The 23,477-nt window shown below is 35.0% G+C and overlaps 1 protein-coding gene across 3 annotated transcripts; it reads right to left on the bottom strand.

The window, feature by feature from the left end:
• Positions 1-434: 434 nt before the first annotated feature.
• Positions 435-23,015, bottom strand: LOC149964382 (uncharacterized). Of its 3 annotated transcripts, none has more exons than XM_090180782.1 (13): positions 22,744-23,015; positions 18,563-18,755; positions 17,115-17,175; positions 13,667-13,845; positions 12,042-12,295; positions 11,913-11,973; positions 8,560-8,687; positions 8,138-8,383; positions 6,991-7,266; positions 6,159-6,538; positions 5,308-6,053; positions 4,762-5,219; positions 435-2,769 (listed from the first exon to the last, which is right to left on the bottom strand). In XM_090180782.1, exons 2-13 carry the CDS (start codon positions 18,738-18,740, stop codon positions 2,701-2,703), a joined length of 3,036 nt encoding a protein of 1,011 aa, XP_090036908.1. In that variant the 5' UTR covers positions 18,741-18,755; positions 22,744-23,015; the 3' UTR covers positions 435-2,700. The 3 variants fall into 3 exon arrangements, with proteins under 3 accessions (XP_090036908.1, XP_090036903.1, XP_090036918.1); XM_090180777.1 differs by lacking the exon at positions 22,744-23,015 and adding an exon at positions 19,308-19,357; XM_090180792.1 differs by lacking the exons at positions 17,115-17,175; positions 22,744-23,015 and having other exon boundaries at positions 436-2,769; positions 18,563-18,699.
• Positions 23,016-23,477: the final 462 nt, after the last annotated feature.

The raw sequence follows: 23,477 nt of genomic DNA, 5'->3' as shown, positions 1-23,477 counted from the left end.
TTAAATAAATGAGTTTCCTAAATCCGTTTACAGTTAATTATTTTTCCTAGTGAACTTCGCCCATTTATTTTTAGGCAGTAATTTCTTAGCAACTGCGGCTAGCAAATGAAATTGAAAAAACAATATTCCTTACTACTTATTCAGAATTGTAATACAGACAAAGTTACTAACCCTACAATAATGCCGCTAGTGCATCCTGAACTTCACGATGAAAAACTCATTTTGGGAGAAAAAAGTAATATTTATATAAATAAGGTAAGTTTTTTAAGCAAAGTGTACAATGTAATTTCAATTTATTTTTATAACTTTAATGTACAAAATTTTAAATGTAATTACCTTTCCTGCAACACGAAAAACAAATTACATCAAAATTTGCTAGATAAACTAAATCAAAAACACTAGTGTATGGCCATAACTTTAAATAACTCAGCATTTTCGTTACATATAGGTAGTCATAAACTAACAATTTAAGTGTGTATTGTGCAATAGTGTTCTATATTTATACATCTCTAAATGAAGTGAAAAATTAAGACTACTGTTGCATTATTTTTACTATGCAACAGTGGTCGTAATCTTTAATTATTTATCATTTTTATGCAAAAGGGTTAGCCCACATATATTAATCTCTTTGTTAAACAGTAATAAATATAGATTGTTTAAACAACAAACTGAGTATCTAAGAAAAGTCTTTTTTACCTTTGTCCTAGTTTGTAATATTTCGAAAATTGGTGGCTCTCCAAAACCCATTAAATAAAGTCCATTGCTTATGCCTGGGAACATTTTTCTTACTCATTAGATGTGATAATTAACATTTCCCTTCTGCGACCATGCTTTCATAATTACAACTGGTTGGTTTGCAGCATCTTCTCATTGACGTACATAAATTATAAGAACCATATTTATTTCATTAGAGCTAATGCAAAATTTCAAAATCCAAACTAAAATGAAAGCTAATTTATTATATTATGTGCACATTAAATATGCCAGACTAAAACCGTCCCAGAGAAATGTCCGATTTGAAGAAACCAAAATTTTTTTACTCAATTTGTCTTCTGCTTTAAAATACGTCTGCAAACATAATATGAAAAACTATTTTTTATAAATGTAGTGTAAAGGGATCCCACTTTTTTTGAATGACCTTCTTAAAATACAAAAAGGCGAAAGCACACTTATTTTAATGGTAAAACTTAAAACATATGACTTCTGGTACTACGTATTGTACTGTCTAAAATAATTTGATGAAACAAACATGAAGTCAAAAAAGAAAAAAGAATAGGCTTGGATCCCTGATGAAGGCCCTAAATTTCAACCAACAGCTCTGGTTTTTAACTTACTACGCCCTGGTTTAATACAAAAATACCACCATTACATGCCAATAGCTTTCTGGATCGTGGATTTTTGACAGAGGAAAATGTCAATTCCCTTTAAAATAAAATTATCAATAAAATAAAAATTGTACTTTCACTAAGTAAACAGGAAAGAAAACTGGAATAATTAACTTTTTATACAAATTCTATGGGGTGGTCAATAGATCTTGCATATTAATTACATGAGGCAAAATACATAAGGGAAAGATTATAGTACAATCGGGCAAAAATATCAATACTTATTCATGGAATTGCAACAGGTTGAAGTTCTTGTTTAGTATCACTGTACTTATGTCAGCGCTTATTATTTAAACTCGATTTCTCTAAGAATGTACGTCTTTCTAAGGTTGCTTGAAAATAAAACTAACTTAAACATTTACAAAAGTGATGAAACATCCAAAAACTTCAATTTCCACTATTTGTAATGAATTTAGGGATGCACCGATATGGGTACAGCCGATATATCGGCCGGCCGATATATCGACCGATATTAACAAAGTTACCTATCACAATATTATGCTTTTTTGTTTACTCTCGTAACCACCTGTTAAAAAATGATATGATCTATGGCTTTTGGAGTCGAAAAACCACTTATGATTCCTGACCGTTTTGGACGCGAATAATTATTTCCTACAACAGCGATCAAGTGGCCTTTTTAAAAGGAAATGTAAGGTTGTGGCAATAAATGTTTTCCATTAATTAGTTAGTTGAGTATCGCCTTTTTTTGAAGTTTTTCCTGAAAATATTTTTCTAATACCAGAAGTATCGGCTAATATCGGCCTCGCTTAAGCCGATATTGGCCGATACCAATATTTGAAAAATTAGCCGATATATCGGTGCATCCCTAAATGAATTGGTTAATTTATTTTAATATTCAGCTTAAAAGCAATTTTAAATCATTTAAGAAAATTGTACAATACAGTAAGTTCACCTTAAATGCATATACATTTTTAATTAACTTCTTTGTACGATAAAATCTAAAGTGGTACTCGTCAATTGTTTCATTTAGCTAAGCCATTTGGGTACTTTCCCCTCATGTTGACTTCATTTTCCATTTCAAGACAGCCATTCTCAAGTTTGATATCAAATATCTGCTGGTCAGTGCCTTCTTGTAGTTGAAAAATGTACTCTATACAACTTTGTTTTAAATGTAATGGCAAAGACTTAGTTTTGATAATATCCTATTTATAGTTGCTACCACTACGATAATATATCTTAAAAATTTATATTTTAAAATTGTTTTTAATTTTTTACTAACTTTCCTACAGTGGATTCATTAGTTTAGCTTTGTCAGTCTTAGATTCATAAAAAATTAAGGCTTGTAAAAACAAGTTTATGTTTCCATCGGAGATTCAGGCTTCTGTAACCGACTTTCGATTTCTTGCTGCTTCAGCAACAAACCCTAAGAAAAAAAATAAACAATTATTTGGGTACATTGTTCAAATACCAGTGAACCAACTCTAAGGTTTCAAAAATCCTTCATCCACTTACATTTAAATAATGAGATTGCCATTAATTTAACCATGGATTAGTTAACTAAGGGAAGTTCCACGGGTTCCAAAATATCGAAGTTGCCTACTCCGAACGCCACCTATCAGCGAAAAGCGTCAATAGCAGAAATTTAATTTATACCGATACAAACAAACATGTGGACGGGCGGTTGCAGTGGGTTTTTCAAACATGTTCCACGCGAGAAAAATCAAACCTTGCGTGGCTAAAATGATTTCGGAACAGTCACTAACGCTCGCTTTGGCGAGTTTTCTACAGAGGTGGAACATCCCTTAGTTAATTAATCTATGATTTAACACTACCCAAAAGTTAATTACTTTCACAAATGGCTACACTAAAGCTAACAGTGTACATTGTGTCATCCAAACTTTAAAGTAAACAGTGGCAGATCACTAAAGGTACTAGAAACTGGGATGGCTTAATTGGCTCGTAAATTAGACATATTTATGTATTTAGATTTATCAAACATGTTTAAAATCCTTGAATATAACTTTCTCAATGATAATCAGCTAGGCTAATACCCAATGCCTTATACAGGTTGCCAGGTTATAATGCGTAGGAGGTTGGTGTCTCAACCAGTATTGTTACACGTAAGAACTAAGAAATTGCATTTGTAGAACCGAGTTATACTTTTTTCATAGAGCTGGAGTTCTGTGGAAGGCTTTTAAACTTCGTAAACACTTGGGAATGGAATGGCTACTGCCGCAATGTTCTTAATATCTTTAATTGTCATGAATTTTTATTTATTTCTATTCTCTTGTGCAGGCGGTAGCTCCAATTTATGTCAACAACAATTAAAATTTTGTATAGCTATCTGAAAGTATACACACAAAACTGAAGCCCATAATTTCTCTGAAACTAATATTGCTATTTTTGGACTAAAACATAATTTTTTCTTTGTAAATTGTGCAAGTGCTCAAATACAGACAATGCGACTTTTCTGCAAACAAAGACTTTATCAACAAGGTTCAATCCAATTACCGAGATTTTCAGTGTATTTTCCCTGATATTTTGAAATGGAATAGGAGAAGTGGCTTAAAGTGGAAATTAAGCTTTCTTTAACAATACTCATTAATGCAAACAATGTCAACTCAGAAAATTATTTAATATACACTAAACATTTTAAGTTTCACTCCATGTTTTAGTTAAGGAAGAAATCTTTTTCGTTTATCTTAATTTCATGGGATCAACTTCACCAATGGCGAATGAGTACGTGCTATTGCCATTAATATATTTAGGTTAACAAAGAATGTGTGGACAGCAACTTGCAATTCCCAGTAGAAAAACCACATCCTTACTTTGTTCCTCTGGTAATCTTTGTCCCTTTCCCAAATACCACTACTGTAACATGGCAGGCTCTATGAAAACTGAGGTCATAGTTCCGCGCGGCTTCATATTCTCGGTTTCTTGCTATTCCCATTAGCCACCTGGCCACCTGGATTAATGGCTTTAAAAGTCGGTTGATGACTTAGGCCTAAGGTGGTACCTTGGGTATTAGCCTAGCTTTTATAGTTCTAATCTAAGGACAGCGATTTATTTTTAAATTTGCATTAAATACTAAGTTTCGCGAATAGTTAAAAAAAAACTCAAGAAAAGAAGCTGTGTTTGCACAAAACTGATCTCTCATTGACTAATCAATTAAATATCAACAAATTTACTTTGAAACACAACCTGAATGATTGATCTGTATTTGGAAATTGTTTTAGGTGCAGATGTGAAATAAGACTTTAAAAGACATTCTTCTTGAACTAGAAAACTCGTTTATTTATAGTACCCTTTCCCCTTTAAAAGCTACTCTATACCTATCAAGATATTTACAAGCCTAAATAAGGGGGAGGGGGAGTGGGAATGCACCATATATGTAAAAGAAATTGGGAATTTTTACCCTTCTTAAAGTAGATAGTTGCTGTAGTATTTTATCTTGTCTTGGAGTTGGACGTTCAATTACCATATTTGGATTAACTAGAGGGTCTTTTTCAACAGACGTAGCTTGTGCTAGTATTGGTGATTGTTTGACTGAATGTAAATTGCTTGACTCTGAAGTTGCTCGAATTTTCGAAACCGTGTGTGGAGGACTTTTTTTTAAATCAGTAGATTGGATACTGACAGCTCGCTCTAAGTCTTTCCTATTTAAAACCGCTTGGAGGAGGGCAATTTTATCTAAATCAAAACTGTCCTGTTCACTCCATTTTCTTCTTGGAGTGGGTATCACAACTCCTTGTGCGTATATATCATCAGCATCTTCTGATGCACTGCTACTCCCATTAGATTCATTAATGTTAGAAGAGTTAGTTGCACTGCACCCATTTCTTGAATTTCTCATAAGACTAGAGATACCAGAATCTATTAATTACAATTGAGAAACAAATTATTTAGGACAAAAAGTTCCGCTACACAGCATAAATTTAAATGGTCAAGAAATTTAAAATACCTCCTCCTTTGGTGAATGTGGGTTCAAAATTTTCTTGGCTATGCCATTTTCGACGAACAGGTAGCCCATGTATCTCAGATCTGGAATCAAAATTTCCTAATACTTTGACAGCACTACATGTATAACCTGGAACGTTTATGGAACTGCAATCCAATGACAAGTCTCTAAACATGACATTTGGAAGGGAATCTGAACTTCGTGACCATCTACCACTAAGTGGAGGAAGAATTAACGCTGAGTTCTTATTTATATCACAGTTAACTTGGACTGGTGGGACTCTAGCAAAAATCTTTTGATTTTGTGGTAAAGTGTAAGTAGAAGATAGGTTTTCTGCAAAAACGTTCTGATTTTTTGGTATAGTGTAAGTAGAAGATTTGGCATTCTGATACCCTTCATAGGGATTAGTAGCATCAGTTTCAATATTAGAATTAGTTTCATGTTTTGAAGCCAGAACCATTCTTTTTGTTTGCGTCATTGCCTTTTGAGTTGCTAGTTCTTTTTGCCAATGTTGTTTTCTCATTTCTTGCAGTTTTTTTCTTCTTCTACAATTAGGATCACGTTCTGTCATTTTAACAAAATTTTTTGATGGCTTGTTTACTCCCCACTTAGGTTTATTTTCATTCCCCAATTGATTTGTTATTGCAGTATCACAATTATTTTCACTTTTAGGCACCAGTTTGCTTGTCTGTTTTACATTGCTACTCCTTTCTAAAGTGGCAGAACTACACGTGCTGGAACTTGAAGAACTATAAATTAAAAAAAAAAGACAAGTATTACATTTTTAAAATAAAACACAGGCACAATTTTCACAAGGTCTTCATAAATATCCAAAAAATTTGAAAAATAATTACCAAAACGCATAGTCAGAGCGCTCCGGCTTTTTTCTTAAAGTGTGATAGCTATTTTTCCATTCCAAATTCTGACGTGCGTCTGTTTGTGTACTCATATCTCTGTTAAAACCCCAGACATTCGCTGAGGTGATTCCAGAGCTGTGACAATGACGGCTTAATCTCTCATTAATTCTCCACTGAGATGGTGTTAAAAGACGATTTTGAATGTATGGTGATAGACTAGGTTCCGTTTGTATACCAAAATCTTTGGTTTCTCTTAAATCCAGATCGGAAGAATTAAATTCACTCTGCATAGGATAAACAGTTGCCATCTGTTGCGATTTAACTTGAACTGAATCTTCAGTCTTTGTTGAAGTGTGATTACCGTCTTTGATCCATGCCTTCAAAATACATTATAAATAAAAATACACGTAATAAGGAACAATCAACCTTTTCAATATTTTAATATTATAGAGACTATTCTCAGTTGTGCAGTTTCCTTTGAATGATTACACTCTAGTTTCTAGCTTCAACTTAAAGGATGTAGGGTTAAGTCCAGTGGCTAAATGATTGAATTTTTAAGTGGAACAATTTAAACCAATGTTTCAAATTTCAGAGGGGTAGAAAATTTAGTTTAGTTAAAGCAATGCCTAAGTTAAACCGGAAACTCCCCTCTATATAGAATCCCCTCTGAGAGCCATAGTATTGGTAGGCACCACTTAGAATGAAGGTTGTTACATCAAAAGGTGAATTTTTTTATAATTATTCAATTATTCTTAGGTACGACACTATACCAAGGGAAAAGTTTCCTCAAGCTATATTTAAGTCATTGTCATTAAGTTCAGAAACTTACCTGAAAATTACTTAAATCTTGTGATATTTTAAAATCATCTGTATGGGATTGTGGGCTAACAGGATTTCCGTTGACTTCATGCGGTTTAGTTGCCGTCTCAATGTGTGCATCTCTCGAATTTGATGAATGGGAAGGACTGGCTATACTATGGTTTTCTTGAGCCATTCTTCCTTGATTTCTTTTCAGAGCAATTTTAGCCTTCTTCTCAGCTTCTGCTGATTCCTGGGCATTCTTTACAGCTTCCAAAAGCACTAGACGTTTACGCTCCACAAGTTCCTATTCAAAACAATACACTTTTTAGTTTTATGCATTTAAACAGGTTTAGCAGTTTAATATAAGTGTTTCAACTTGATAAAGAGACTTGGGTCCACTTTCAAAAAGAAAAGATATTTGAAAAAGCAAAAAAATTTTATCATGTTTAAGTCACATTGCTCAACAGTATTCACGACCAAAAACTATAGCTACGCCCCCTATGGTTCGCCATTGAAACCTAGATAGGTATCGGCTAAAGCAGACGATATTAGTTTTCCCTCATCATTATTCTGAAATTTGACTTAATTAATAATGATACTTGCATTTTAATATATTTAACCATATGTAACATAATACTTCATAAGTATGCCTCTAAACAACATTTCCATAGAAAAAATTTTAATGAGACCTTGTTTATCATCGTTATTTGTAATTTTGACTTCATAAATAATGATACTTGCATTTTAATATAATTTTTGCATTATTTGCTTAAATTTTGATGTTTATTAAAGAAAAAAAATATTATGACTTTTAAATTAGTCTGTAGCAGATGCTAAAATCATAGGCGCCCGCTCTGAGAAGCTAGCGCTGTTACACCAACTAGAGTCGTTTCAGTGTCAAATAGTGAAGTTAGCACAAGCGAAAAAAATTTGCCAACATTATACTAAAGATAATTCTGCTGTTCATTTGTAAATGTAGAAATTTTAAGCTTTTGCACACTTGAGGTACTCTCAGGTAGGTGACATTTAATAAAGCAAGCAACAACCAAAAAAAGCGTTTAGCAACAGACTCAATTGAAATATTTTTTTAGAAAATGGTTTCTTCTCAGTTGAGTCTTACTGAACGCTGGCAAGGCTTAAATCTACCACATGAAATATACTAAATTATTTATCACTTCTTTCTCTTTTAGTTTCTTTTGTTCGTCCTCAAACTGCTTCTGAATTAGTTTTCTTTCTTCATCCAATCTTCTCTCTTCTTCCTCTTCCTCTTTTCTCTTTCTTTCTCTCTCTTCCTGCTGTTTACGCTGTTTTTCCACCATTTGTGCTTCAATATATTCTCTGTACTCTCTTGCCTTTTGTACTTTTTCCAGTCTATTAGTATCTGTGTCAAACAATCCCTGACCTCTAGCAAAAGACTCAGTCTGAAACAAAATATCCAAAATTCAACAACATAGAAGGATTGATTTTCTATTCTAGAGACCAAATATAAGTTAAGTGAACTATAAATAAAGACAAAAAATTTCATTATCAAAGGAAACTTTCAAACTCCAATTACTGTTATTGTCAAGAAAAATTCCTATGCATAAATAGTACTTACTTTAGTGTTTGAAATAGATTGGGTGGGTGAAAGGAGACCAGAGTAAGAAGTATGTCTTGCCATATCAGAGTTCAACTGGCTTTCAAACCAAGGATCAGAAGTTATATCACTTTTGAAAGTTGAATTTCCTTAAATAAATGAGCATAAGATGTTATTTAAAAACATCTGGGAAATGGCCCCTAAAATAACATTTTAGTATATTTGTAAAGCAATTGTACTCACTGAAATGATTTCATATGAATAGTAACCATTTTCAATATTTGTTATTCTAACCTCTTTCAATAACAGCAATAATATACAAATACCTTTTTCAAATAAGTGGGATTCCAAAAACACTTCTAAGATTTTTATGAAAATATTAAGAGGGCCTGGCTCTACTCTTGAATAGAGTTAGATTTGGCGGGGGTGCCATCAACGGCTTTACACCAAATAAGCAATGCTGGTATAAAAGTAGCTAGATAAATCAGAATTTAACGTATCATCAATATTCATGAAACAGAATAATACTGTACATTAATTTTTCCAAGAAGTACCTAACTACACAATTTGCCAGTAACATGGATTTGAAGTGCTACGATTTCCTGTATTGGTCAGTTTCTTCTCATGTTGTAGCCAACATTGTCAGTAGCAGTCATATTGTTAGTAGGCCAAATGGACAGGCCCTTATCTTATCAGGCCTAACTCCCAAAGGCACCAGTGCTGGCGCCAGTGTGGGGTGTTAGTATAATAAGATGCAGAACAGTAGAAGCCATGGTTAGTAGACGTCAGGAGTTAGTAGAGGAGTGGTTAACTCCCAGCTATCCTGCTAGTAAGTTATAGTATTCCCCCAGTGGTTGCACTCCTTTCCCTTGGTGGAAATATTAGTATTAGTCTCTTATTATAATAGGATTATAATAGGATAATTATTGTGTAGTCCGTTCTAAGGCCTCCGAAAGCACGTTACCCAACCTTCTAGAGTAAGGTGTCTACATAATTGGTGGCAACGGTGGAAAGAAAAACGTTATTTGTTTGTGGTGTTCGACCGAAGGTCATTATGCCAACAGATGTTGGTCTAAAGCAGTGTTCTCTAAAGACGAGAGTCTAATAGTATTACTATCTGGTTTACTAAAAGAATTTGATAAATTTAATTCTTTATTGTCCATAGCAACAAGTTTCGTTTCAGTGTGGTCATCAATCAACTACCAATGTCGAAATGTCATCTGCAGTCATTTGATCCCACTCATTCCTCGAATTTGGTCAATACTTGTGATGTGTCATGCCAATTAAGTTCAATCTATGGTTGCTTCTGTTGGATGTCCGACAGAAGTTATCGCTACCAGTCAAGATTCAACATGTCAGACAGAGGCTATCATTAGCAGTTGAGAGTCATCATGTCTGACAGAATTAGATTTTGAAAATTCATCAACTTAGCCTATATCAAGTGGTCCGGTTTAGACTTATCCCGAGCTGACCGATATTGCCGTACAGGAGGGTAATTCATTTGTCCAAACCAAAGACAAGCAGACTCAAGTCAGTCATTTCGATTCACGACGAAGCATCATGATCAACATGCGTCTGAAATGTCCATTTGTTCTGTAGCTGCTTCCAAGCAAGTGGGGTCATCAGAAGAGGAATCAGTTGCTACTGTATCAGTTTCTCCTACAAGACAGGCTACTGTTGTTCCTGGAAAAGTTTCAAAGCCTCCAGCCATTGAGACTGACCCCCTTCAAGATGACACTAGTGTGGTTGTGCTACCAGACTAACCATTACGAATTAACTCTACAGATATCGTGACTGATCGTTTCCTGTCCACAATCCTGTTGCGCCTTAATGAACTTGCTGACTTCCCATATTGACAATTCAATGATATTTTCCTTTGTTACAGAATCTTGCCTTTCCTGTAATTAGAGACCTACAGTGTCAAGACGAGCTGTGTCAATACCTCATTGTATGGCTTGTAACTGGACAGTCAGGAAAAATCCCTGGCATGGAGTTCCTCTCATTGTGTCAAGGTTTCCTGATGTGCGAAGCATCTCCTGCGGTTTTCAAGGCCATGTTAAACAAGAAGCTAACGCAGCGGTTCTAAGATTTGTGTCATGCAGCCGCTTGCCATGACAGGGGTCAGCTAGTTAGCAGACCTTTGAAACGGTTTTTAGTTCCCAGCATTGCAGAATGATTTGGATCTTGAATTACTGAGTCTGAAATCCAGTTGTGAGCATCCAGCTAGGATGTGCCCATTCTTGGACAAGGAACTGGAATTTGACATTAAATTTAAACTTTTCTTGTACTTTTTTTCAATATTTTGTGTTTTATTTTTTCTGTAAAAATAAATCCACTTAAGTAAAGTGGCGGGAAAGCAGTCAACATGGTCAGTGGCCGCCATTCTGTTAGTAGGCCAAATGGCCAGGCCCTTATCTTATCAGGCCTAACTCCCAAGGGCGCCAGTGTGGGGGGTTAATATAAAAAGAGAGAAGCAGAACGGTAGAAGCAGTGGTTAGTAGAGAGTTCAGGAGTTAGTTAACTCCCAGCTAGCCTGCTTGTCAGTTATAGTATTTCCCAAAGTGGCTGCAAGGTTGCATTCCTTTCCCTTGGTGGAAATATCTAAGAAGTATTAGTCTCTTATTATAATAGGATAATTATTGTGTAGTCTATTCAAAGGCCTCCGAAGGAACGTTACCCAACTTTCTAGAGTAAGGTGGCTACAATGTTACACATTCTTAACATAGATGCAATTAGGAAGTTAGATGGATATTGTTCTTGTGTTGAGTAAGTACCATTTGACATGCAACTGCAAACGCCATTTATCCACTAGCTATTACAATAACAAAAATAGATCTTATGTTGATTCATGAAGCATAAAAAAGTTTTTCATTCAAATAAACATAGCCCAATATCAAATACAACTATTCATAAGAAGCTAATTTTATGCGAGGCTATATATCACGTGTAACATTTAAATATTTGGAATATCTAGCAAAAGGATTAGATATTGCTCATGCTGATTGATGGCTCATTTTATTTGTGGGTTCCATCAGATGTACTCTAAGACTAGTTTTGCGCTTGTTGCAGCCTTCTTCCAGGTGCTAGTAGGCCACACTTTGAAGCTCTCTCGCGCTCTTTTAACTCTTCGTAGGAAAATGGGGAAAAAACAGGCATACTTCTCAACTCAACACCTACAACTCCTTAAAATTTTTGCATAACCTTTTGAAACACCCTGTATACAGAGAATGCCCACTTCTCGTTAATTACTGCACACCTAGTTACGTTGCGAATTAAGTCGATCAATAATTTTTTTATTCAACTTCTATCATTATTATGTAAAAAAGCTAATTGAAATGTATACAAATAAAGCTTTGTACAAAGCAGCACAATACCTAAATCATCTTTTGACCAAACATCTTGCATGTCACCATTACTTGCATGAGAATAATTAGGCTGAAAAAAAAACTTTGCGATTACAACAAATGACAGTAAAGGCCAAAAGGAAAAGTTATAATACTTACACCAAATGGCAAATTGCTTTTAAGATATTCAGGAATCCTCTGACTAGATATAGTGGTGCTTCCAATTGAACTTCGAAGAGAGTATTTGGAAGGATCTCTGTATTGCCCATTCGGCTTGGTTTGTGAAGATGTTAAAGCACTTCTACCAGAGTAAGGAAGACTACTTGAACATGGCACATGATTCAAACTTTGAGATCGTTGTCGGGGTGCTCCACCCCCTGGTTTCCCCCAGGGATCCCATTGGACTAATTCTTCTATAAAAAATATCAAAGCAATTTCCTATATATTATTTCAAATTAATTTATCAAAACTAAACAATTTAAAAAAATTTAAGTAACTGAAAATTAAACATTTTTTAATATAATTAATAATAATAATAAATAATTAATATATAATTGACTAGAAAATTAACGGAAGGTATAGATGTTATTTTCCGCATACCATAGGGTTAATATTCTATGATATAGGTACATTATATGGTCACAGTTTGTGTAATCCGACAGGGTTTATTCAGTTCAGATATGCAATTCAGATGCAAAACCCAAACAGAAAATACAACAGAAATGTTTGTCGGGTGGTTAGAGTGCTAGCGTCCACTCGTTTTTTCCATTGGGGACTAGGTTTGTTCAGTTCAAGGCAATCCTCCCAATGAGTTCCCTATTTTTGCATCGTCCTGACCTTTTATACCCCAGTCACACTTTTTCGTTAGGAGGGATAATAACTGTGGCCTTTTCTCGACATGTCATCCTTACTGTACAATTGTAGATAGGTTTGCTACCCAGTGATTTTACACTGTGACATTATATAGAGAAGACTTTATCTCATAATTATTTATCAGAGCCAAGGCAAAAGGTTTAAGCGATTGCAAAATTCATAAAGTTGAGGTTGCAAAACATTGTGCACCAGTAGATAATAATATTGCACAATAGTAGTATGTTTGACTGAACCACCCATAAAATTAAATATCTCTAAAGCTTATTGCATAGTCCATCCAGAAGAAAGCAATGCTCAAAACCACAATACGATAAAAGAGTGAATGTGGTGATGCATGAAAGTTAGTATTATTTTTATTTTTATGGTTTTCCTTGCCCTGCATTTAGGGTAACAATACAAAGCATTAATTTTTTTTATAATTTTTTAAGGAAATAAAAATTGTACATTTCCTAAATTGACTGTATAACTATATCCAATCACTGACTTATATCAATGCTATAATAGGGTTGTCAAATCCGCCATTCAACAGTGGCATTCTAATCTCTGGCACTGTCATTTACTGATACCAATATTTCATAAGACCAATATGTCACAAACTTAACTTATGGTACAATATACCCTATTATTAACCAAATGCTTCTGAGAGCTATTCATGACAGTCTATAATAGGCATTGTTGTTCTTCAAAATTGCTAACTTTAGTAACTCAGAAACTTAGAGTGCGCCTGGCAGCCCTGGCTATAGGTCTTTCTCTAAAGATGTGGTAAAATATTTAAACTTTAGGAACATAATTGTAGGCTTATGCATTTACTTCATAAATGCACATGCAATCCGCAACATACCCAGATGACCCTAAAATTTTTTAAATTATGGACATAAAAAATCAATAAAAGGGTTTAGTTAATAGCTTACGCTTTTCTTTTTCCCATTGCTTTCGCTTTTCATCCAATTTAGACCTGGCTAATGATTCGTTTGAACTTCCACTTCCAACAGGTGGGAATGACTGAGTCATATTTATCCTCATTTCTGAAGACGAACTATCTTTGTGATGATTTAAAACTGGACTTCCATCAAGAGAAGCAGGATAGCCACTTTAAAAAATATTTATATGAAGAATGTAACCATTATTAAAATCATTAGTTAGTCAACCTGGCTAGATTTTTGAATATTAAATAGTTGATTTATCACCTTGTATCATAGGATATAAAATTGGCAATTAGTTATAAAGATAACGTATTTTAACTTAATGAATTTCTAAACATTGAATATGTAAACATACTAAGATTTTTTTCCAAGTAATTACTTTTGCATATATTTTCATAGGCCAAACATTTTTCAGGCCTTAAGTCGAAGCCAATGAGGTGTATTGATCCGCCCGCGGCCATCTAACGAAACAAAAAAAGACATCCTACTAATTTCACACCAGTGCAGTTTTGATGGAATTTAATTTTGAAAATGGGACGGCCTAGTTAATGTTAGCCGGCCCATTTTGAAATTTCCAATAAAAATGGCCTAATAATAGGCACCAGCTACTCACCACTATTTTAAAAATTTGCACCTGTGCCATTTTGACGGAATTTAATTTTGAAACTTGACGGGTCAAGTTAATGCTAGCCTGCCCATTATAAAATTTCCGAAAAAAAATTGGCTAACAATACGCACCGTCATTTTCAAATTTTACACTATACCCTTTTCGTAGATATAAAAATTATTGAAAATTGATGGGCCAAGATAATGCTAGCCCAGCCCATTTCTAAATTTTTGCCTAAAAGATGGCCTATCAATAGGCACCAATTACGCACCATACCTGTTTCGGAGATAAACAAATTTTGAAAATAGGTGGGCCAAGTTAATGCTAACCCACCCATTTGGAAATTTCCGCCCCAAAAATGGCCTATCAATAGTTAGCCCGCTAATTTTTAAATGTATACCAATTATGCCGACGGGCCAGATGAAAGCCCGCCGATTTTCACCTTCAACCAATGTTTAATTAATAATCAATAAAGAAATGAAAAGAGTAACAATTTTTTCGGGAGTACCACATTTTACTTGCATAATGAACCTATACTAGATTAAAAGTAAAATCAACAAAATTTTAAAAGCTCACAGGATAACGTTTATTCACAGAAAAAATTAAGCCAACTAGTATATTTTGCTCAATATTAATTAATGAGACTATTATACAGTGTAGAAAAAGAGGTGCTGTTACAACTTGCTTTTCATTAAATTCGTAAATTTCCCCATTTATCGTTGGGTTGATTAGTGAAAAAATAATGGCTAATCCTACTGTAGTCGGGTAACGTGCCTTCAGAGGCCTTAGAACGGACTACACAATAATTATCCTGGTGTAATAAGAGACTAATACTTCTTAGATATTCCACTGGGGGAAATACTAACTGGCTAGCAGGGAGTTAACCACTCCCCTACTAACTCCTGACTGCTGCTACCACTGCTTCTAATGTTCTGCTTTTCTCTGCCTCTGCTTATCTCCATTAATATTAATTCCACCACTGGTGCCCTTCGCCTTCTAACAATATTTAATAATCATCAGCTAGGCTTATACCCAAGGCACCACCTTAGGCCTAAGTCATCATGCGACTTTTGAAGCCATCAGTTCAGGTGGCCGGGTTACAATGAGTAGGAGGGTGGTGACAAGCCCTGCATGCCACGCGTTCGAGCCAACAGCTCTCTACACTAACTATTACCGTTAACCTCAACCAGTTTTTATGGAAGGGGAAAACGAAGATCTCGGGCGAAAACCCCTTAAACCAATATGGCTGCCACTGACCATGTTGGCTACGCTACTGGCTTTATTTATCCCAAGTACCCAATCTCCTCGCAAATCTTAAACGTGTTTTCTTTAAAAGCAAAGTACTTACGCACATCCTTTAGTTGGATCGCCATGTTACTATATTGTCAAGAATGAATTAACATAAAATACTATAAAGACACAAACTCCCCAACACAATCAGCCGAACCCAGCGACCACGAGTCTGTCCCAATAGCCACTGCGGGACCCAATAAAAAGGGCCTCGGGGTATAAAAGGGCAGCGTCACTGGGTTGAGACACACTCGCCCACAGGTCTTACAACAGGTAGACACTGGCTGAAAAAGCCAAGCTCCCGAAGTAAGAAAGATATAGGTCCTAGCTGGCTGTAAAAGCTGGCCAATTTTAACGAAGAGAGACTGAGGTTGAGAAAACCTAGCCCCTCATCCTTCAGCGATTTAAGTTTTGTCACGAGTCAATTTTGTTATTTTGTATCAGTGTATTTTATTGTAAAAGTATAAATAAACCTCATCGGATAAAACAGTAACTTGTCTTACTACTTTCACCCGTGACAACTGGTGGAGGCGCCGGACATACGATCGTACCCCGCCGCGGATGAGCTGTTCCCTAAACCCGGACTATCTCGCCAACCGCAACGGTTTCGAAAAAGATGCAGCGCGTATCGCGCGCCTTCCAACGACCCTCTGTGGAAAAGCCCTCGCATGGTACTCAACAAAACTGCGCAGCCTGAATGGTGCAGTCCTTACTTGGAACCACTGGAAAAATGATCTGATTTCAGAATTCACCCGCTCAGGGATGGCCATTTTCAACGAACTAATGGCTCATAAGCAAACACCAGGACAGGACCCGGTTACATACTATCGCTCTTTGGCTAATCCCGCTATGGAGGAGAACAAAAAGGTTAATCATCTAATAAGAGGATTATTTCCCAGTCTTCGCGATCGTCTTATCTTGAAGTGTCCAACGACTTTGACATACTTTTTAGAGAAACGACTCATCTCGACTGTGCCAGCAGCTGACTCATCTGAAAATGATGGTGCGTAATGGTGCATAATTGGTGCCTATTGACAGACCATTTTTGGATGGAAATTTCAAAATGGACAGAATACCATTAAACAGCACTGGTGAAAATTTATAAAATAGTAGTGCATAATTGGTGCCTATTGATAGACCAATTTAAAATGGGCGAGCTAGCATTAATTTGGCCCACCCATTTTCAAAATTAAATTCCATCAAAACTGCACTGGTGCAAAATTTGAAGATAGTGGTGCGTAATGGGTGACTATTAGTAGGATATGTCTTTTTGGGTTTTGATAGATGGGCGGGTCAAGTTAATACACCCGCTGTGATGACCCAAATTGAGTAAAATGAATTTTAAAGTGAAGATCCAAAGGGATAAAAATATACTGTTTGCTCAAAACAAAAAATATTACTTTAAATCATGAATCTATATTTAACACAGATTCATGTTTAAATGGTTAAATCAATGAATTAAGCTATGCATAAAAAACTTAACTTGAAACGTTTGCAAAGTTGAGAATGGAACATATATTTTTAATTAAATAAGCATACCTTTCTTCACCAGCATCGTTTTTAACATCATAAGCTACGTCATTATAGAAATCAACGTAACCTAGATAAAATTATCTTACATTAATATAATTGTCATTCAACTATTCTAATTCCCATTCAATTAATTTACTAAATGGGCATATTTAAATAATTTATTAAATGGGCATATTCAACTAATTTATTAATTGGGCATATTCAACTAATTTATTAAATGGGCATATTCAACTAATTTACTAAATGGGCATATTTAGTTTACTAAATGGACATATTTAACTATTTTACTTAATGGGCATATTAAACTATTTTACTTAATGGGCATATTTAACTAATTAATTTATTTAAAATGTACAAATTAAATTTAATTATTAATTAATACTTAAACTTATTAAGATTAATTTAACTTTAAGTTAACATTACCAATGCACTCATATTATTAATTTGTCAAGAAACGATGTCACGGAAATTTTGGTACACACAATCCCCCCTCCATGTATTAACTTTATTTTAAATATTAAATCATCTTGTACATTAACTTAATAAATCCAAGAAGAATTTTATTTTTTAATAATCTTTCGAGTTATCTGGTTTTGGAAAAATGGTAGCGAAACGCCAACGAGTTAGATGGTGCCGGTATCAATTGATATACGGCAATAGCGTGTATTCTGGTTGTCAGAACCCACGAATTGCCCAGAAATCTCACTTAAAATTAAAATTTCATAATGCAACCAAAAACGTAGTTCAGAAATGATCAGTACTAAATTAAAATATAATATTCAACCAAGTCGGTCTTAATGTAAAATTATTATGTACATTTATATTTAAAAATCGCCCAAAACCTCTAAAAAGAGAAAATGCCCCACTTCCGGGGCCCCAATCTCACAAATGCTAATGAAGTAGGTACAAGGGGCAATTAATTGACGGCTAGGGCATGATATTTCCAATCGATTGACGTATCATATGTTTTTGAACCTCTAACGTTAGGATTAGGTGTGAAAAATGGTCTGCCTCACAAATTTTTCACTGTTTACGATGATTCCTAATAATTTATTACTGAAAACCAAAATATTTTATATAAACCAATAATAGGTGAGTCACAAAATATCTGGATCAAATCAAAGATCCCTAACTCAAGTGAATTTCCCATAAAAACTAAATTTAATCAATTTGTTTTAAATCAATATTTTTATTTTAATATTATTATAATTTTTTTTTGATAATTCACAACCATTTTTTTATGTTTTCAAAAATATATTTTGCATTTTAAATCAATGATACCTTGAAAAAACATTTTAAATCACAATCTAAATCAGAAAGGTGGTTACTAAGGTACGATGTCAATGTACCATCAGCTTTTTTTTGGCCTAACTACGAATGAACAACACCAAAGTCAACATTACACAGTTAAGATGTTTATCAGGCTAAGATTATTAGTATTGTTTACATCTTACCATTTGGCGATGGATTTTGCCCTATAGCTGCATCTAGTAATGACTTTAATTCTGCTTTTGTTAATGTTACCGTTTCCACATTATTCAGGCTCTGAATATCTTTTACAGAACTACTGGAATTCCACTTTTTGGTTGATGTGCGATGACTGCGCCTCATATCAGCACCAACTGCCACCATTAGAAAAAAAGGAACCTGAATAAAAATGAAATAACTTAATGTAACAAAGAACATTTAAACAGTTGGAAAATATTTTCACAAAAATTAGTTTGAAGCATTAATGGTGTTAGAATTTACCAGTATAATTTACATGATTTTCAAATGGGTTCTAGCATTGCTTTTTGATAAGCATGATTTTGGTTTCCAGTGCACAGTGTTTCGAAATCGACTTTTTTGGGACAAAATTAAATATGAATAAAATATATTAAATGTGTATATATTTTTGATCAGATTCATTAGCTCTATACGAATATATAACTTATATTCTTGTAACTGCCACCAGAGGGCTGAACGTTCCCCTCTCGGAATTTCAGTAAATCACTTTTTTCATTGACTGTATAGACTTAAGTTGAACGTAAATTTAAAATTTCAATAAATTTGGTTGAACAGAAGCTCTGTAATAAGCACTCAAAGGTATAAGTATATAAGTCACTAGGTGACACAATTCTAACTATAAAAGCGAGTAAGTGTAATTATTATTGAAAGTCTCTGATGCCATGTTTGAAAGATTATACGAAAAAAAGATACCTTCATAGATCAGACAGAGAAAAACTATCTCCTCTGGGTCAGATATGGCATTTTTTTCTTGAAAAAATGTAATTCATTAATTTTAATACAATTTATTTCTTCATTGTTTACTTAATACTACGCTAGTTTCAGTAATGTAAACTAAAATCTTAAATTTAATCACTACTTGACTACTGGGTCCTATGGCCACATCACCCCTTTTTTCTTTCTTCTTGCTTTGACTTTATTGGGCTTATCAATTGCCCATATTTCAACTTATTTCCCTAAAACATTAAGGTTTCTCTATTTAGTTGTCAGTATTTTCATACTGCCATAGTTCATATCTTTGTGAGAAATCTTGTGGAAATTCCACTATTAGTATATTAGGGGTTGGTAAAATTATGATGGTCGCCACTTCTGAGGTGATTATGTTCAGATTAATCTTTGATGAACTCTGACAAATTAATCAAAATACCAGGAATTGACGGACATCCCTTCCCCTGTTTTCCAGTGGGCACACTTGGTCTGAACAACAAACATTCGGGAAGGACCATATGGCCTAAAAGTTTATAAACTCCTCTTAGACGATTTCAAAGAGACATTGGGTAAGGGAACAACAAAGAAAAAACTATCGATTTGCGTTTGGACATAAGTCCCCGCTAGGTCCTAGCCTGAGTCTGAACCAAGTTCCATGTGAGCTATACCAATGTGGCCTGCGTGGTAAGGGTTGTGATAGTACCAAACCATCATCGCGACTAGAACTTCATGAAAAGAGTTATCGTACAGCAATAATTTTAATGTTAGAAGCATTTTCATTAAGGGTGTTCTTTTATGTCTTTAGTACCCATTCTAGCTTATTCTTGAAAATTTCCTCTCTACATGCCATAAAAGAGGGGGATGACTACGGCCATAGCAACAATGGAACATTCGACTCCGAAACACAAGCACAGAAAAACAGACAGGTAGCAACCAGTGGGGGATAATAATGGTGCAGAACTAGAACTGAACTGGCTTTGGGGTAACTGATTCAAAAATTGGAATGTATCGAAAAACTTCTTCTCATTAGCTTCAGACATGAATTCATCTCATCATAAACCTTATGGAACTAATTTTTAAATATATAATCTCCCTATTTATGTTACCACTGTTGCCGATATCTCAGGAAAACGTTTTTATTTTCTAATATTTGTGAGTGGTCTGCCGGACTATCCATAAATTATATTTTTCATACCCAGTCAAAAGTGGAAAGAGCCCCCATCATCACCCCCTCATCTGGTATACCAGGCGCAATGTACCAAAGTTGAAAGAGAGAAAAAGGAATACCAAGTTCGATAAAGAGTCTATGACCTACTCAAAAGGGTGAGATCATCCTCAGCAAATCAGATATTTGGCTTCAGTTTCAAGTCACCCCAGACTGAAACCACAAGTAACTAATACACTCAGGCCAATGGTTATGGCACCCAACATTTACACCCTCCCCAAACATAAGGAGAACAAAACCATGAAACAGGAAAAATTAGAGGCAACAAAAATTGTACTGAAGGGTGGTAAGGGCCTTGAGGCTCTAAGTGGTTCCCTTGCCCCCCCTTAATGACCGCTAGGGAGCTCCAACCCTTTCCTTTATTTTTGATTCTCCTTTCAAAATTATCGTGCTGATTGGTCAACCATTAGACGTTGCTAAAAATATTTTAATTGTCAGTGACTATTGTCACTGAAAATATTTACGATGTTGTTTTGAACTTTTCGGTGGGAATGTCGGGGAATATTGGGTTTTCGGATCGTCACTGCCACTTACAATAAAAAGCCAGATAAGCCATAGCAAAAGAAGCCATTTCAAATCCGTTAATTGTCAGCCCACTGCCAGTCATGATAAATGAACCATAAATTCATTTGAACCTACTTTTACCCTTTCTCGCCATATACTAAATAAAAAAATGGACGCTTCTCTTAATCCGCTAAAATTTTTGGATTGGCCAGAACATAGCCCCCCCATGACCTACGATTTTTGTCACCCAGTGACCCTGGCACGTGATTTCATGTGCCGAGACATCCTTAAAGAAAATAAAACCAGCAAGAGTCAGAAATAAGCAAGTGAGACGTCCGACGACTTAAGCCTGGGAGGCTAGAGTTTTAGAAAATTAAAGTCTGAACCAAGTTCCTCAAGTTTAAAAGAGAGTATTAAAAATTCTAAAGAGACAAATCTGTCCAAATCGGGAATGTGCGAACCTCTTCATCAAAGTCAACGTCCACCATCACCTTCTATCTACTAATCTACACCTGTGGCCAAAACTTTTCACTAATCTACGTTTTTCCGTTTCCGGAGGAGTGCATCGGTGTATGGTACCCAACGAAGAGATAAGTACTTTCGTCTAATATATGGCTTGGCGTTAGATAAAACAAAAGGGCAGAACTCGTCACAAAATGCTGACAGTGACAAACAATCCCTATTAGAGACAAAGATTTTTAATTGCATTTATTTAGTGTCGGGGAAAAATGAGTATTTAGTGGGAGGGTAGCTTGAAGATATTTGGCGCAAGAATTTATTGGGGATTGAAAGTGTACGGTTTTGATAAAGGAAGCAAGAATTCCTAATGTATATTTGCTGTATTGTAATGGTGTATTAATTTAACCATTGGCACGATAATTCCTATGAATAAATTTTAAACGTTAACCTTGACCCAGAACAATTATTTTGATCCACAGGAGCTATCCCTCTTCATGTTTTTATTAAATGTTACGGCTATCTAGAGAACCCCTAGGAAGAATTTAAATTGCGATAAAAATAGCGTAACAAACTTTCATCAAGCTAATTACTCGCCAAAAGTGTCTTAATCCAGGTTCCATCCCTTCTTTAAGGAGTCTAAGGGCACTTTAACATCGTATCTGAAAGAAATCTAAGAATGCCAGCATGAATCTAAAGTCAAAAAATAACGTAAAAAATCTTCCCTATATAATTACTGCTATATTTGAAAAGGTTTCATTTGACTGGTCAAAAGTATTGGATTCAGTTTGCCAGAAGAGGCTGATTTTTAAAATTAAGAGTTGGGTTTGATAGACAACTGTTGCGGTAGCAGTGGCGGATATATGAGGGGTGCTGGTGGCCCAGCAACAAGCTCAGTGACTTGATGATTTGTTATTACATCCATCAAGATGTCTTTTTGCACCCCCCCCCTCCCTTAGTTTTTTCTGTATCCACCACTGTGCTGTAGTCTTCACATTGGTGTTACACAATCAACTACAAAGAGTTTTCCATCACTGTGAATTCAGCTTTTACCGCCTGGTGCACTCTGCTGTTCCAAAAAGTAAATTTTGGAACCATTACTTTTTTATCTATTATTTCCATAGTTTGGTGGGTCTTTCCAGTAACTCAGATAGCTTCCAAATCCTGACGACGCCACGTAACGAAAATCTAAACTGCTAATTGACTACCTGCGGTGCTCGCAGTGACTATACTTACTTAAATTCATTGAAGATGTCCTTATGAAATAATTTTCGGCAATCCAAAACCCTAAGCCTAGGTCATTGTTTTCAGCAGGATGTTTGAAACTTTGGTAGCTACATGGTTCACATCAAAGCGGAGTTTGCTCACAAATAATTTATACGGTATTTTATATTGTTTCACAGAGTTAAATATGCAAATACTAATTGACAAAATGGTAGTTTCGTAAATACATACGATGCGAAATCCACGAAATGTCTTTAGACGAAGTGTCGTCGGGAAACCGTGTCGTCTGCAACTGTAGTGGCAGTGCTGTTCAGCCTTGGAAATAAGGTATTTTATTTAACTGGTCCTTATGACCAGTGACCCCTTTGATTATGAATTATTAAACTGGTCATTATGTCCAGTGTCCCCCTAGCTTATGAATTATTAAACTGGTCTCATATAAAATGTTCTAATCAGCCTTGGAAATAAGGTTTTATTTTAAACTGGTCCTTATGACCATTGACTCCCTAGTATATGAATTATTAAACTGGTCCTTATGACCAGTGACCCACTAGCTTATGAATTATTAAACTGGTCTTATATAAAATGTTCTAATGTCATTTATAAGCCTAAAAAAACCTAAACTACATATTTAGAAGTTAGATTAGGTTGGTAACATTAACTTTACACGTATTCAATATAGTTAACTTCATTTTATGAGTACCAAAAGAATAGTACAATATAGTACTATCTCACCTAAGACTACT

This window comes from Leiobunum rupestre, chromosome 1 (assembly GCF_980474605.1).
Source record: "Leiobunum rupestre chromosome 1, qqLeiRupe1.1.hap1, whole genome shotgun sequence".
Classification (NCBI taxonomy): Eukaryota; Metazoa; Arthropoda; class Arachnida; order Opiliones; family Sclerosomatidae; genus Leiobunum; species Leiobunum rupestre.
This window is presented reverse-complemented; position numbering and strand designations above follow the sequence as displayed.